Genomic DNA, 13,498 nt, shown 5'->3' with positions numbered 1-13,498 from the left:
TTTAGGTGTCTGTCTCCGTCATTCGGTGCGTAAGGTGCAGGGCTGGGCGGCCTGCGGTGTTGTCTAAGGTCCTAAGAAGTGACAGGTGGAGGGGAGGCTGGGGCTGTAGGTCTGGATGAGAAGAACTCCCTCCAGGGCTCCCCACGTGTTGAAAACACACCATCCTTCACTTCGCACTCTTACTTCGCACAGATACTAACCATCCAACCAGGCTAGCTATGTGAGAACAGGCTGTGAGATGCACACCTACTTGCTGTGGGTGTTAGCGTCAGTCCAAGTGGGGGACATCCCTCTGCTGGGGAGTTCTCAGGACATGGAACATTACTTACCTTTTGGCCTTCAAGCTTCCATAGGCTCTGGTATACTTTTTGCTCTAAGTATCAGCCTATTCTTGCCTTGAGGTAAGACCCACCCCCAACATTACACATACATTCGCACACATATACTCACATGCGTGTACACAACACCCTCCTAAAGCTGGGCATAACCAGAGCCATAGGATGTGCCAAGGGTGGCCTGGTGGGGTTTAGATTTTAGGAGGAAAAGCAACATCCAAGGGCTTTCTGATCCCACCTGACTGCGGACTGGAAGCACACACATCCTCGGGGAGCTGAGGCTCAGCTCAGGTCCCTGCCTGGACGGGAGCGGAAGCACAGACCCCTGAACGGCGAGTGACCCGGTGCTTCCCCGCACACTCGGGCCTGAGGACCGGCTGAGCGCTGGGCTGGACCCTGGCCGCTGTGCCCACCCGCACCCGAGGGGCTACGCCAGCTCTGAGCCGAACTGCAGACATCCTAGAATTAACTGTCTATAAATCAGTGTTCACCTCATGAACATCTTGTCTATAAGGACTTCCGGCACAGGAATGCAATACAATGGGTGCCTGAAAGAAAGACGCAGGCTGGGAGTCAGGAAAGATTTATCCTTGCATCGGACCTTGCAATTTGCATATACAAAGAATTCAGCGACATTCAGTGGCATTATCAGCGAGATCAAATGATACATGTAATAAAGGACAGTCTGATAGTTTACACAAATGCATACATATAAAGATTGCACGTAAATTAAACAACATAGTTAAACAAAAGTATCAGTCATCAGACATTTGAAAAAATAACGTGGGCATGTCTCCAAATGTTGAAACAGATATTAGGCTCATTTTTAAAAGTTTTAAAAACACATAAAAATACCTTTTAAAACACTGGTATGCATTCTTCATTAGCACACGGAGAGTCAAGTGAGTCACACGGTGACTGATAAAGCGCACAGATCAGAACGGGGGTCTTCCAATCACTATTTGGCATTTGATTCAACTGCATGCAACGTAGAAAAACGCTAGGGGGACTGAGGTCAGCATGGTGCTGCTTTATGTACAGGGGACTTTCTTTGACTGAAGGGGAAGAAGAGCTCACGTCTGGGTTGCACAGACAGGCAGCGAGTCCCCGAGTGCTCACCAAGACGCTTGGACGGGCCTGGGCAGAGGCCAGGAGGCTGCACTTACAGCGCCTCCCTGAAAGGCAAAGGCTGGCTGCCCCCCACCTGGGGAGGCAGCCTGTGTCCAAGGGACGGTGGCTTCTGCCTTGTTTCTGGAACTGGAAGGGCCAAATGGCCCCAGGACATCTGCAGTGGACACCAGGGATGGCCCCGGGGGTGAGAACACCGGTGGGGCACACTTGCCCGAGGGCACCCTGCAGAGGTCCTCGGCTCTACACTGGACATGCCGGGAAGACCATTAAAGGACGTGCAGGAATCTGATGACAGCTCCTAAATTGGGACCCAAATCCGTGACCTTCAACTTTGACTTCTCAAATAAATGACTAGTAGCCCTCGTCACAACCAGCCAGTTCTGTTTCTCCGATTGGTGTTGAATGAAAACTCTGCCGTCTCTCTGCTCCTTTAGTCAAAGAAAGTCTCTGGGCTTGGGATTTTAACAATGAAAACAAATGTTTCTCTCTCTAAAATACCAATTTAGAAAAAAACATTTTAAAAAATGGGGTCAACTGGCAGGTTTTGCAAAGCTCCCTGCATTTTCCTCTTGGACTCAAGTGCGGACTCATTGTTCGGAGAGGGAGAAAAGACTGCATTCAGCCGGAGCGAGCCGCCCAGGGCTGTGGCTGGCTGGGGGCACGGCAGCCCTCACAAAGTTGTGCTTTTGTCCTTTGAGCTGGGTGCCTGCTCTGGCCCCTGGGTGGGGCGCCGGGGAGAGGCAGAAACCTGATTACCTGTGAGCCTGTCCTTAGAACCTAGCCCAGCCCAGGGTCCGTTGTGCTCACTGGCAATGAGCTCGGAGAAACAGTGCAATCAGTTTTCAGTGGAAATGTCAAATGATATCATGTGAAATGCTTTCAGTAAGTTAGACCAGGTGTCTTCTATTTTATGTTGTGCTCATCTGCTAGGCACCAAACGGCCATAGAAAGATCAGTTACTCAATTAAACTTTCTACATTCACCCCTCCTCCCTTTTTTCACCCCATAAGCCAATCCTACCCGGCAGTGGGATCGTTATTACCAGTGTCCAAGGACTCAGTAGTATCCATCCAAAAATAAGTTAGCCTTTCTTTTCTTTAATTAAATACCGAAGAGTGGGACTTTTAAAAAACTGTATAAATCTAGATTTTAAGATTTCTTTTCTTACAAACAGTCTTAGCTTTTACTAGAGGGTTTTAAGTACCAAAATGCTCCTCAGAAAGTTTCAAGCATCATTGCCTGTGGGTTCTGCTCTTTCTACCAAGCATGTGCTCCTTGCTTCTGTGGGTGTTGGACTTTGGGCTTCATCTGAACATCTGGGATGGGAAGTGGTTTGAGGTCCAGCCCCCGCCCACCGGGCAGCTGTGGCCAATGGGAGGGGGGTGAGAAATGCATTCATCTGAGCCAAACACAGAGGTGGATGGACAGCAGGTGGCGCTGTAGGAGGGCCGCTCTATGGCTGCTTTGGCTGCATCCAAGGACAAGGGTGAACAGGGCCACCAGCGTATTCACCTGTCACCTAGCCACGGTGGCACAGACTCAGCCCTGAATAAATGCATATTTAAGTCTCACTATAGTCACTAACTACTGTGCTGTGTTTTACACCTGGATTCAGGTAGTAAGGTCTCCTTGGATCTTTAAAACGTAAAGGTAAACCACATGGGTTGAGGCTGAGGACTTTACAAATTGCCTTCTGTATCTTGTATCTTCAGGAACTGTTTGCCTTCCAAAAAAATGCTGCTGCTCAGGGCTGTAAAATCAGTGTTAGGAAAGTGAATTTTCAACTGATTTCTGAGTCCCCAGCTGTTTTCTCATACATGTGGTGTTTAGTATTTTGTATAAGCACACTTGGCATATTAAAATGTATAATATTTAGAGGTGCTGAATGTGAAAAATCAAATGATATGAATCTAATGAGAAATTAAAATATTTACTGATATTAGCAGAAATATATATTTTATGGGGTATTATTTGACCTTAATACATTATTCCAGTTTTTAAAAGGGGATGTTTAAGACGTAATAACTTTACAGCAAGTGGTCTTTAAAGCATAACAAGATATATACAAAGAAATCAGAAAGGATATTAATGTCAACTATGAAATAAATTAACATGATTTTTACAAAATATACTGACCATTAAATTAAAAAATATTTTAAGGCAGGAATTTTCATTTGAAATTAGCATAATCAGAAAATATATCAATAAAATCTTGTACCACTTTGTAGCAGAATTCATACTGTTCCTGAAAAAGAAAAGCAAGAATACATTAAAATGACATTTTAAAAATTACTTGAATAATTTAATTAGGAGAGACATTCAAAAAGACCTCAAAAGTCTGACTGGTCATTGAAATACCGCGCACCCTTGGGCACAGCGGCTTCTGCTGCATAATTTCGTTTCCAGGCACATGAGCATTTCCCAGCGAATCTGCTTCCCCACAGAGAAAACGTCAGTAATCAGTTTCGGCTTCTCCAGTTTTCTGGGAACGCCCGGCACTCGGTGTGTTACCTGGGTTTGCACCATGTGCGGCCTCTGGAGTCGCAGGCTCTTCACAGCCTGGAACACGTCTAACAGTCCCTCTGCTTTCACTCGCTCCAGGATGTTGCTCAGTGCTATGAATGTACCTGTTCGCCCGGCTCCCGCACTGCGGAGAGAAAGTGCTCAGTGCAGGGGACCACCCGCTGGTGGGGGTGACGAGCGGACAGCACCAACCCCACACACTGGTGCTGAAGCCCGTCGTGAGGGTGATGTGAGTGGCCTTTTAACAATCATTTCTATGTAGCTTAGCTTTTCACCAAGAGGCAACAACACAGAACTCATAAAACATCCGCCTAATGACGGCAGACAGACACCCTCTAATGACGGCAGACAGACACCCCCTAATGACGGCAGACAGACACCCCCTAATGACGGCAGACAGACACCCCCTAATGACGGCAGACAGACACCCCCTAATGACGGCAGACAGACATCTCATGCGTGGGATCAGGAGCAGTCACAGTGACTAAGCTGCTGCAACCACTGCCCATCTTCCTGGGCAGCCGGTGGTTCGGAGTGGGGTCCCCAGGCAGCAGCAGCATGGACCTCCCGGGAACTTGTTAGAAATGCGAACCCTCTCTCTTCAGCTCCCAGGAGCTGTAAGGTGGGCTGACCCTAAGGCCCCCGCCCCCTGCAGGGACCGTCCCAAGTCTGCCCTATGGACACTTACACCTGTGTGTCTCTGCTGCCCAGCTTGTTCTAAACTCAGTCTGGGCTTCGGGGGGCAGAACCCGGAAGAACTCACTTCTAGTTTATTCTAAGTGATCTCACAGCGGCACCTGGGGCTGGAAACAGGCGTGTCCTCCACCTGCTGACCAGGCAAGAGGTGCACCCAGGCGCATCCCCAGGTGTAGAACCCTCCTGCGGTGCTACTGGCAGGGCACCAGCTGCTTTTCCGGTGCCCAGGGGAAAGGACGAGGGGGTGAGCCATCACCCCGAAGCAGAACAATCTTTCAAAATGAAGACAAGTTTCTGGAAGTTTGGGAGTGGGTCTGTCCAAGCCGTGCTTGGGAATTTCTTTGATGGCTTAAGTGCATGTTCGAGTCATCTCTAACTCCTCCCACTGAATGCATTCTGCACGTATGATAAGATAGCATGTATGTGAGGTTCTGTGTGAATACAGTCTAGGGAAACTCTGCCACTGGGAGCCGCGAACTGGGTGTGATCTGCGCAGGCCCCAACAGGGGGCGCTCACCTGCAGTGCACGGTGATGGGGTGGTTGCCGGTCTGCTGCTGCTGCTTCTGCACTGCGGAGATGAGGTCGATCATGCCTTTGCCCTCGGCCGGGATCCCAATCTCAGGCCAGCCGTGGAAGTGGAACTGGCGCACCACGCGCGTCTGCTCCTCCTGCCGGGCCAGCGGCTGTGGGAGGAAAGGGCATCTCAGGGCTGCTGGGGCACCCGCCCCTCTCTGCGCCGGAACAGGCTGCGGGGCCGCCCGCCCTCCTGGGGACTCAGGACAACACCAGAGCTCTGCGGGCCTTTGGCACCACCTGGCCAGCCTGCGGGTCCCGGTCAGGCTGTTGTAGGTTGTGGTCACCCTAAGGACAGGCTGGCGGCGCTTCCTTCCGAGTGGGAAGCAAGACACGCAGAGGACATCCCTGGACACCCCTGGCCACTCTGCTTGAGAGACTGAGACCTTCTCGTAAGAAGCCAGGACCCCACGGGACCCGTGAAGGCTGGAAACAAGTGGTTTGTGAGTAGTTTCTGGGCTGTCCTGTGACTGCCATGGATGGAAACAGTCGTCAGTGAGCCAGGTCTCTGCTGGGCTGACCATTCTGAGTTCGGAACGAAGTCCCACAGATGAGTCACCTTACTTATGACTGACCCTCAGAATTCCCATTCTTGGCCCAGACCCCATGGGGACAAAGACAGTCAGGGGCTCTGAAAAGGCACCTGACAAAGATCCCTGATGAGGTTCTGTGGCTTCATCTGTCCCTTTGCTTCCCCCTGCCCCCAGTGGGGAGTGGGCAGTGGGCCACCTCTTGGAGTCAGCCACTCTGCCCCATCATCCTGGTCCCCCAGCAAGGAGGCACGTGACCTTGGAGGTCTGAATTCTACAGAAGATCTGCCCCTTGATAACAGGGCTCCTTAGTCACCACGCTGAGACGGGAAGGGCTGGAGGAAAAACCACGAGCCTGGGGGTGGCCGTGTGCGCTCCGGCACAGCTCTCAGTGTGATGGCAGCAGTACCTGATTGAACGTGACCAGGAAGTCCCGTACACTGATGGCTTCCGAGAGGGTGTCGCTCTTTATTTCAATCGTTATGTCTCCATGCGTCACCGCGCCCTCTGTTGGCCAATACTGGTAGCACTTATCCTTGGGGGATAAAAGACAACTTGAAGCCTAGTGATATAGAATTTGCTGTCAGCAGTTTTAACTCTGTGACGCAGAACTGCTCTCAAACGGTCTGACATGTTTTGTCCGACCAAGAAAATGGCATGAATAGGAAAGTGGATGCCCACGAATGCCTGTCGAGAAAGGGAAGAGAACACACGTGGACACAGGACAGAAGGGACCTGGCAGGAAGGAGAGATTATTCGATGGGTGGAGCTTGAAAACATGTTTTCTATGCAGCTGGGGTCCTAACTCGCAGCGCACAGGGCCGACAGGAATGCCCGGCCCCTGCGGGGTTGGCAGCGGGTGCCAGCAGGGCCTCTGTGGCTGCCCAGGACCTTCGCAGACACAAGCCTGGACAGATTAGGACTTAAAGGCAGAAACCAAACCACGCAAGCCTTGGAAGCAGAGGATATCTGCTCATTTGGGGGGGCAGAGGAGGATTTAATAAATAAGATCCCCAAAGAGCTAACCAATCACGACACAGAAGATGGCAGACGACAATGAGGTTCACTTCACTTCCTCAGCACACAGCACTCAGACTGGAAAGGGGGCCGCCAGCTGAGACACGGCACTTGGAACACATCAAGCCAAGAGAGGGTTGGCACGCAGAACAGTGCAGAAATCCTATGAAACAAGACAAGGGCAAACAATCGGCTGGGAAACGGGGCAGAAGGCCCCTTGCACAGAGGAGCGATGCCGTCTCTAAACACACGGGGCAAAGCTCGACCTCGGAATCAGACAAACCGAAGCTGCAAAAAGATGATATTGCCCTGGTGGGTTTGGCTCAGAGTTAGAGCGTCAGCCCGAAGACCAAAGGGCCTCAGGTTTGACTCCCAGTCAAGGGCATGTACCTGGGTTGCAGGTTCAATCCCCGGCCCTGGTTGGGGTCGAGTGGGAGGCAACCCATCGATGTGTCTCTCTCACACTGATGTTTCTCTCTCTCTCCATCCCTCCCTCCTTCCCTTCCACTCTATCTAAAAACATCAATGAAAAAATATCCTCAGGTGAAGATGAACAATAACAACAAAAAAAGATGATATGTATACGTATCCAATGATCATAGTGAGGCTGCCTGAGAACATGGGATATGTGGATGAATGGAAGCTCCCAGCATTGCCCGTGTCCACTCAGGAAACCACAACCACTCAGGACAGCAATTAGGGGCTGCTGCGAAGATGCCAACTTGCTCACACTCTCCAAGGCAGCGGAATTCCTCGGGGGCATGAGCCTGTACAAGGGTGTACCCACAGCTCTGCTTGTCAAACAACACAAGGACCAACCCCAGTGCCCACGACAGGAGATGGGCTAGGCGAGGTGCCCGATGTCTGGTTGATGTAGTGGAACATGATGCAAGGGTGATGAACCAGGCCAGCTTTAGGCATCAACAGAGAAAAATATCAGAGCACAATTCTGAGTGGAAACAGCAAGTCCCAGAAGAATACATTCTGAAATGATACCCTTTATACACAGCAAAAAGCAAGCAAAAGTGACCAGCAGTTTCTTTAGACACACACACACACACACACACACACACACACACGCACACATATGATAGAAAAGGGTTTTTTTTAAAAGCACAGAACACTTCCACTGGGATGGCTTTAACCGAAAAGACAGATAATAATAAGTGTTGACAAGGATGGGGAGAAGGTGGGAATGTACAAGGTGGCGGCTGCTTTGGAAAGTAGTCTGGCCGTTCCTCAAAACTGCAAATCACAGGAGTTGCAATACAGAGTTAGGACCTGGCCCGGAAATGCCACCCAGGTATTTATTCAAGAGGAAAAATCATACACCCAGGTGAACACCTGAACATGAATGTTCATAGTGTGACTCAGGAGAGGCCCCGGTGGGAACTACTCCAATGTCTGCTGGCCCAGGAATGGGCAAACCGAGGTGGTCCAGCCGCTCACTGGAACACACGGTATTTGTCAGCAGAGAAGAGTGAAGAGCTTATTCGGGCCACCACCCTGCTGAACCTCGGAAACACTGTGCCGAGGGAAGAGCTCAGTCACATGAGACAAGCTGTGTGATTTCACTGTCATGAACTGTCCAGCACAGGCAAGTCCAGAGTCAGAGAGGAGGCTTGTGGTGGCCGGGCTATGGGGAGGGAGGGACGGGGGGTGACTGTTCATGGGTTTGGGTTTCTTTCTGGAGTGATGACAATGATCTGGAATTAGAGGGGGGTTGGCCACAGAACTCTGTGAATAGATTAGAAACTACTGAACTGCATCCTTTAAAAAGAGCAATCGTATGAGATGGGAGTTATATCTCAATAAGACTGTTTTTTAAAAAGCAAAGAAATCAAAACACAAATCCAGGACAGTGGTTACATCTTGGGGGAGCATGCAGACAGGTTTATATTATTGGCAAAGGTTTGGGTGTTCAATTGGATGGCGGGTTCACGAGTACTTATTATATTATTAAATAGATACATAATCCCAGAAATCTGGGAAAACGAAAATATTCAACTCGACCAGGACAAAGTCAAGTAGGCACACGTATCAATACCTATGCCTTTACGTTTTGAAAAAAGTGAATGTCTCTTTTTCTCCAATAGACTGCGATCAAATTTGTATTTGTGGCAAATATAAAATGGTGGAATTTCAAGGCATGTCAAACAAAATCTAAAAACAAAATCTCGTGGGTAGTTATGGATAGAAAAAGAAAGAAAGAGTCTGGCCAGTATGGCTCAGTGGTTGAGTGTCGACCCTGCACCAAGAGGTCGCCGGCTCGATTCCCATTCAGGGCACACGCCCCGGTTGTGGGCCTGATCCCCAGTGGGGGGCGTGCAGGAGGCGGCCAATCGATGTTCTCGCTCATCGATATTTCTCTCTCCCGCTCTCTCTGAAATCAATTAAGAAAAAAGAAAAGAGAGAGTGAAAGGAGACTTCTGCAGCTCCAACCTCCCTCTAGCTACGGCTGGACCTCAGCCCCTGGAGCGGCAGGACGTCTGCAGGGAAGAGCTGTCACATGGGTGGGAAGGACCTAGTGGGCGCTAACGGCCCGTAGGCCCGCTGGCAGCCTGACCTGCTCTCGCTCCTGGACTTCCGTCAGCATCACGATGGTGTGGCATTTCCACTCCCAGACCATCCGCCAGAAGTCCTCCACCGTGTGCGCCAGGGGCCCCTGGGTGGCGATGAAATAGTCCTTCTGTCGGTAGCCCTGCGAACGGGAGCAGAGGTTACAGCCTGACTCCCTTCGTCGGTTCCGCGCCCGGACCCGGGGCTTTAGCACAGCTGGGGCAGGACAACAGCCGGGGCCGGGCCCCAGCGGGCAACGCCCACGTGCACCCACTCAGGAAGCAGGTCAGGATGCCCACTTCCTCTGCAGAACACATGCCTCACCACCCATCACCTCGAATGGTGACTGTGACCGGCCCCTTGCCTGCGGCTAGCTGGCAAAGCACCTGGCAGCTCGGACTTGAACACGTTGCCCAGTCGTACAGATAAGTTAGCACCACAGCTGTTCAAGGACCCGGGTGCAGATCAGAGGAAGTGGCTGAAATCCCAGTTCCTCCACTCGGCCCAAGAGACCTTCGACCCAGTTTTCTCATCTGCACCCAGAAACCCTAACAGACTTGGCTGTGACCTTCCCACCCATCACACCGTCCTACGGGAAGGTGTCATCGAAAAAACAGTGCAATACTTGGCAGTACATCTTTCTCCTCTATTTCCAAAGTTCATTACTCATTTTTTCTAAGCAAGTAGTTCTAACGAAATGGTTCGGATTTCCGCAGGCGTGTCGAGCCTCTCTATTGTGACAGCACACTCGTCAGGGTCTGAGGACGGGTCCTCCTCGCTCGGAGCAGCCGGGCCACGGGACTTACGTCGATGAAGGACGCGTTGATGTAGTCCGTGTATTCCTGACCCCTTTTCATGGACAGGATCACGCGATTGAAGTCATCTGCAAGGCAGTATGTTCCTTTAGTTATGAAACACCATCCTGCTCTACAAACTGTAATTCGTCGCTGCAAGCTTCCCAAATACACAACTTATTAACGAAGTCACTCAGCAAGGTCAACGCCACAGAAGGCTGACTTTATAAAACAGGTGAATTAAAGCCACATAACTGAGGGGGCGTTTCGTCAGGACAGCTCTGTGAAGAACCCAGTTATGGTTTTCATTTGTCATGAATTGAGATAATTCATATAAAAATATGAGCATTACAGCCCTGGCCTGGGCACCAAAGGGTCTCAGGTTCGATTCCTGGTCAAGGGCAGGTACCTGGGTTGCAGGTTCAATCACCAGCCCCAGTTGGGGTACGTGTGGGAAGCAACTAATTGAGGTGTCTCTCTCACATTGATGCTGCTCTCTCTCTCCCTCCCTCCCTCCTTTCCAGTTTCTCTAAAAATCAATGGAAAAAAATATCATTGAGGATTAACAAAATTATGCATATACATATATATATGCATTACAAATACTTCATTTAAAAATGTTTTTATTGATTTTTTTAGATAGAAAAGGAGAGAGAGAGAAACATCTATGTGAGAGAGAAACATCAACCGGCTGCCTCCTGCACGCCCCCTACTGGGGATCAAGCCTGTAACCCAGGCATGTGCCCTGACTGGGAATCAAGTGGGACCTCAGTCCATGGGACGACACTCGCTCCACTGAGCCACACTGGCCGGGCACAATGTCCTGCATTTAAAGGGTAAAACGAACGTGGGCAGACAGACAACCCAGAGAAGCCGGCGGGGACGTCCCGGCCACAAGCACTCCAGAGTCTGAGACTGGAAATCTACACCCGCATCCCCACGCGCTTTCTGTGCCCAGTGTGGCCTCTAGAGCAAGTCTGTTTACAACCTCGCCGGTGCTGTGGGCTGTGGGTCCCTCGGGGGGTGTCTGAACGAGGCCGTCCCTTTTCTCAAGGTGGCACCAACCTCCATGGTTCCTCTGATCACTGCGGTCCCTTCCTAGTGGCGCCCTCACCCCAAACCTGCGGTGTCCCAGCTCCACCCTGCCCCCGTCTGGCCCACGCCGGGGCCTTTTCCTGGAAGGTCTCAGCTGAGTTCCCTCAGGTTCTGCTCCCGGCCTGGGTGAGCCGGGCTCCTGCTCTCGTGAATGCCAGGCCTTCGCCCAGGCTTGAGGAGGATCCGGTGAAACGCAGCATCGGAGGCCGAGTCCCGGCCAGAGCGGCTCTGCTGCAGGAAGCCCTCCCTCCCCCAGCTCTGAGCCCTCACAGCTGCCCGACACACAGGACTGTCAGCGTCACTCACAGCTTCACAGGTAGGTGTTCCCTTCCCAGCACCCGGCAGAGCCCCGGGGAGCCCTTGGCCCAGAGGGTGCCCTGCCCTTGACCCTGGTCTACAGAGCAGGGTGAAAGGTGACTCCTCGGGGACTCAAGCCCCAGGGAAACAGCCCTGCCCCGCCCTGCTGGGGTTCACCCGAGGCCCAGGGCTGCCTTACACGGGATGATCTGGATGACTCTGGCCTTCTTCATGTTCGCTGGCAAGTTGCCTGTCCTCATGTTCTCCTTCATGATCCGGACATTCGTCAGTTTCTGCAGTCGCAGAAGGACACAGCATGAAGCAGAGATGCTGACGCCCCTGAGCACACCCTCAGCTTCCTAATACAAGGTACCAGCATCTGCCTCCCCGTGCAGACAGTTTCGGGTCTCGGGCAATAAAATGTATGCAGGACCCTCTCCCCTTCCTGGCCCCGGCTGCTGCTCTGAGAGCCCGTATTCCTCCTCCCTGGGAGTCACGGAGGGCAGCTCCCACACCAGCGGGGGGGGGGGACCCCGCATCTCTGCGGTCGGTCAGCCGGGAGCACGGGAGCAGCTTCCTGTAAGCCGGCCGCCTTCCTGCGGAGCCGGGAACTCACCCTGAACTCCTCCTCCAGCCCCATCTTGTTGAAGCGGGTGGTGGTGCCCTGCAGGTGCTTCTCCAGGGAGGACACGTCCAGCTCCGTGTCCCCGTAGAGGTAGTACTCCAGTAAGGCTTGGTAAATAAATGTGTACTGCATCTGCGGACACACGGCAGGCGGGCCCTGGCGTGAGCCCTGCGCCCCTGGCCTGCACTTGGGGCTCAGCAGCTCCCAGCAAAGAAGGCAGTTTGGGGGCAAGAGCGACCATTTATGACCTTGAGGAAAGATCACATAACATCCTCATCACTGAGCACGGTCTCCCCCAGGCACAATCGGGGGATAGCTGGGTTTGCCTTGTGAAGACAGGAATGGGCGTGGGGTGGAGGGCTGGGCCAGAGAGGAGGTGACTCACATCTGTCTGAACCATCTGAGGGCGCTGGTTGCGGATTCTTGCTACGAACTCGAAGACATCCACCTTCTGCTCCAAGTGCATCATGTCCATCATGGCATCGATGACGATGAAGGTGCCCGTCCGGCCCACGCCCGCGCTGCAGGGCCAGAGAAAGATGCCATGCCCTGAGTCACACTCCCGCCAAAGCAAATGGCAGCCTCAGGACACGCCCAGGACAGAGGGACACGCCCGCCCTTCCCTGGGAGACTGGCCCCCATCACTTCATGCAACCACGTTTGGGTGATGGAAGAGCAAATCTATGTTGAGGCCACCAGAGGGCGCCACAATCCTAGTTTAAAAAACTATCTAGAAACTGTTAAAAGGTGTTGTACAGATAATTTCCCCTCTATTACCAAGTATTGTCTTCTCGTTACAGCTGTGGAATTAGCTTTTTAAAAAACTGTCACACTAGATACGGCTTTTCCTGGTTCTTTATAAGAAAAGAGGCCCTTGAGCCAAGGTCACGCCACAGAAGGTACCAGCGGCTCTCGGGCACCCCAGTGCTCCCCCAGGTCTTCGGCTTAGGGTGTCTGTGGAGCCATCTCGTCCTTGGGAAGCTGCCCCAACTTCATTCCAGGGCTCAGATTCCCTTCCCTCCCAACACTGTCCTGTCTTGGTCCTGTCTGGATGGCCACCCGCCGGTGCCGACAGTGCACCCCGCCTCCCCACACCCAGGCCTCGGCACACATGCCCACAGCAAAGCTTCCTGGAGTGGATAACCCGAAACGCCCAGACTCTGCCGCCCCCACCAGAACTGCCTCCAGCCTCGCAGGGCTGGCCACTCTGGGAACGGAAGGTGATCTTTAACCAAAGCCTCACGACTTCATGAGTGAAGTCCCCACTCCTAGGGGCAGGGGGCCGTCCTGCTCCCCCCAGCCAGCCTCTGTGGTGCTGGGGC

At 52.3% G+C, this 13,498-nt stretch overlaps 1 protein-coding gene across 5 annotated transcripts in view; it reads right to left on the bottom strand.

Annotated features, from left to right (window-relative positions):
- Window positions 1-3,384: 3,384 nt before the first annotated feature.
- The window catches only part of PTPRE (protein tyrosine phosphatase receptor type E), a 133,930-nt gene continuing 123,816 nt past the window's right edge, over window positions 3,385-13,498 (bottom strand). For 2 of the 5 annotated variants that reach the window (XM_036264543.1, XM_036264544.1), the window contains exons 10-17: window positions 12,562-12,697; window positions 12,168-12,308; window positions 11,751-11,844; window positions 10,172-10,248; window positions 9,373-9,507; window positions 6,199-6,324; window positions 5,203-5,369; window positions 3,737-4,113 (exon numbers count right to left, since the gene is read on the bottom strand). In XM_036264543.1, coding sequence (XP_036120436.1) covers window positions 3,813-4,113; window positions 5,203-5,369; window positions 6,199-6,324; window positions 9,373-9,507; window positions 10,172-10,248; window positions 11,751-11,844; window positions 12,168-12,308; window positions 12,562-12,697 — 1,177 coding nt within the window. In that variant the 3' untranslated portion in view covers window positions 3,737-3,812. Of the gene's footprint in view, window positions 3,712-3,736; window positions 4,114-5,202; window positions 5,370-6,198; window positions 6,325-9,372; window positions 9,508-10,171; window positions 10,249-11,750; window positions 11,845-12,167; window positions 12,309-12,561; window positions 12,698-13,498 lie in introns of those variants that run through there. The other 3 variants (XM_036264546.1, XM_036264547.1, XM_036264548.1) reach the window with 3 other exon arrangements.

Source organism: Molossus molossus, unplaced genomic scaffold (assembly GCF_014108415.1).
Source record: "Molossus molossus isolate mMolMol1 unplaced genomic scaffold, mMolMol1.p scaffold_m16_p_17, whole genome shotgun sequence".
NCBI lineage: Eukaryota > Metazoa > Chordata > Mammalia > Chiroptera > Molossidae > Molossus > Molossus molossus.
This window is presented reverse-complemented; position numbering and strand designations above follow the sequence as displayed.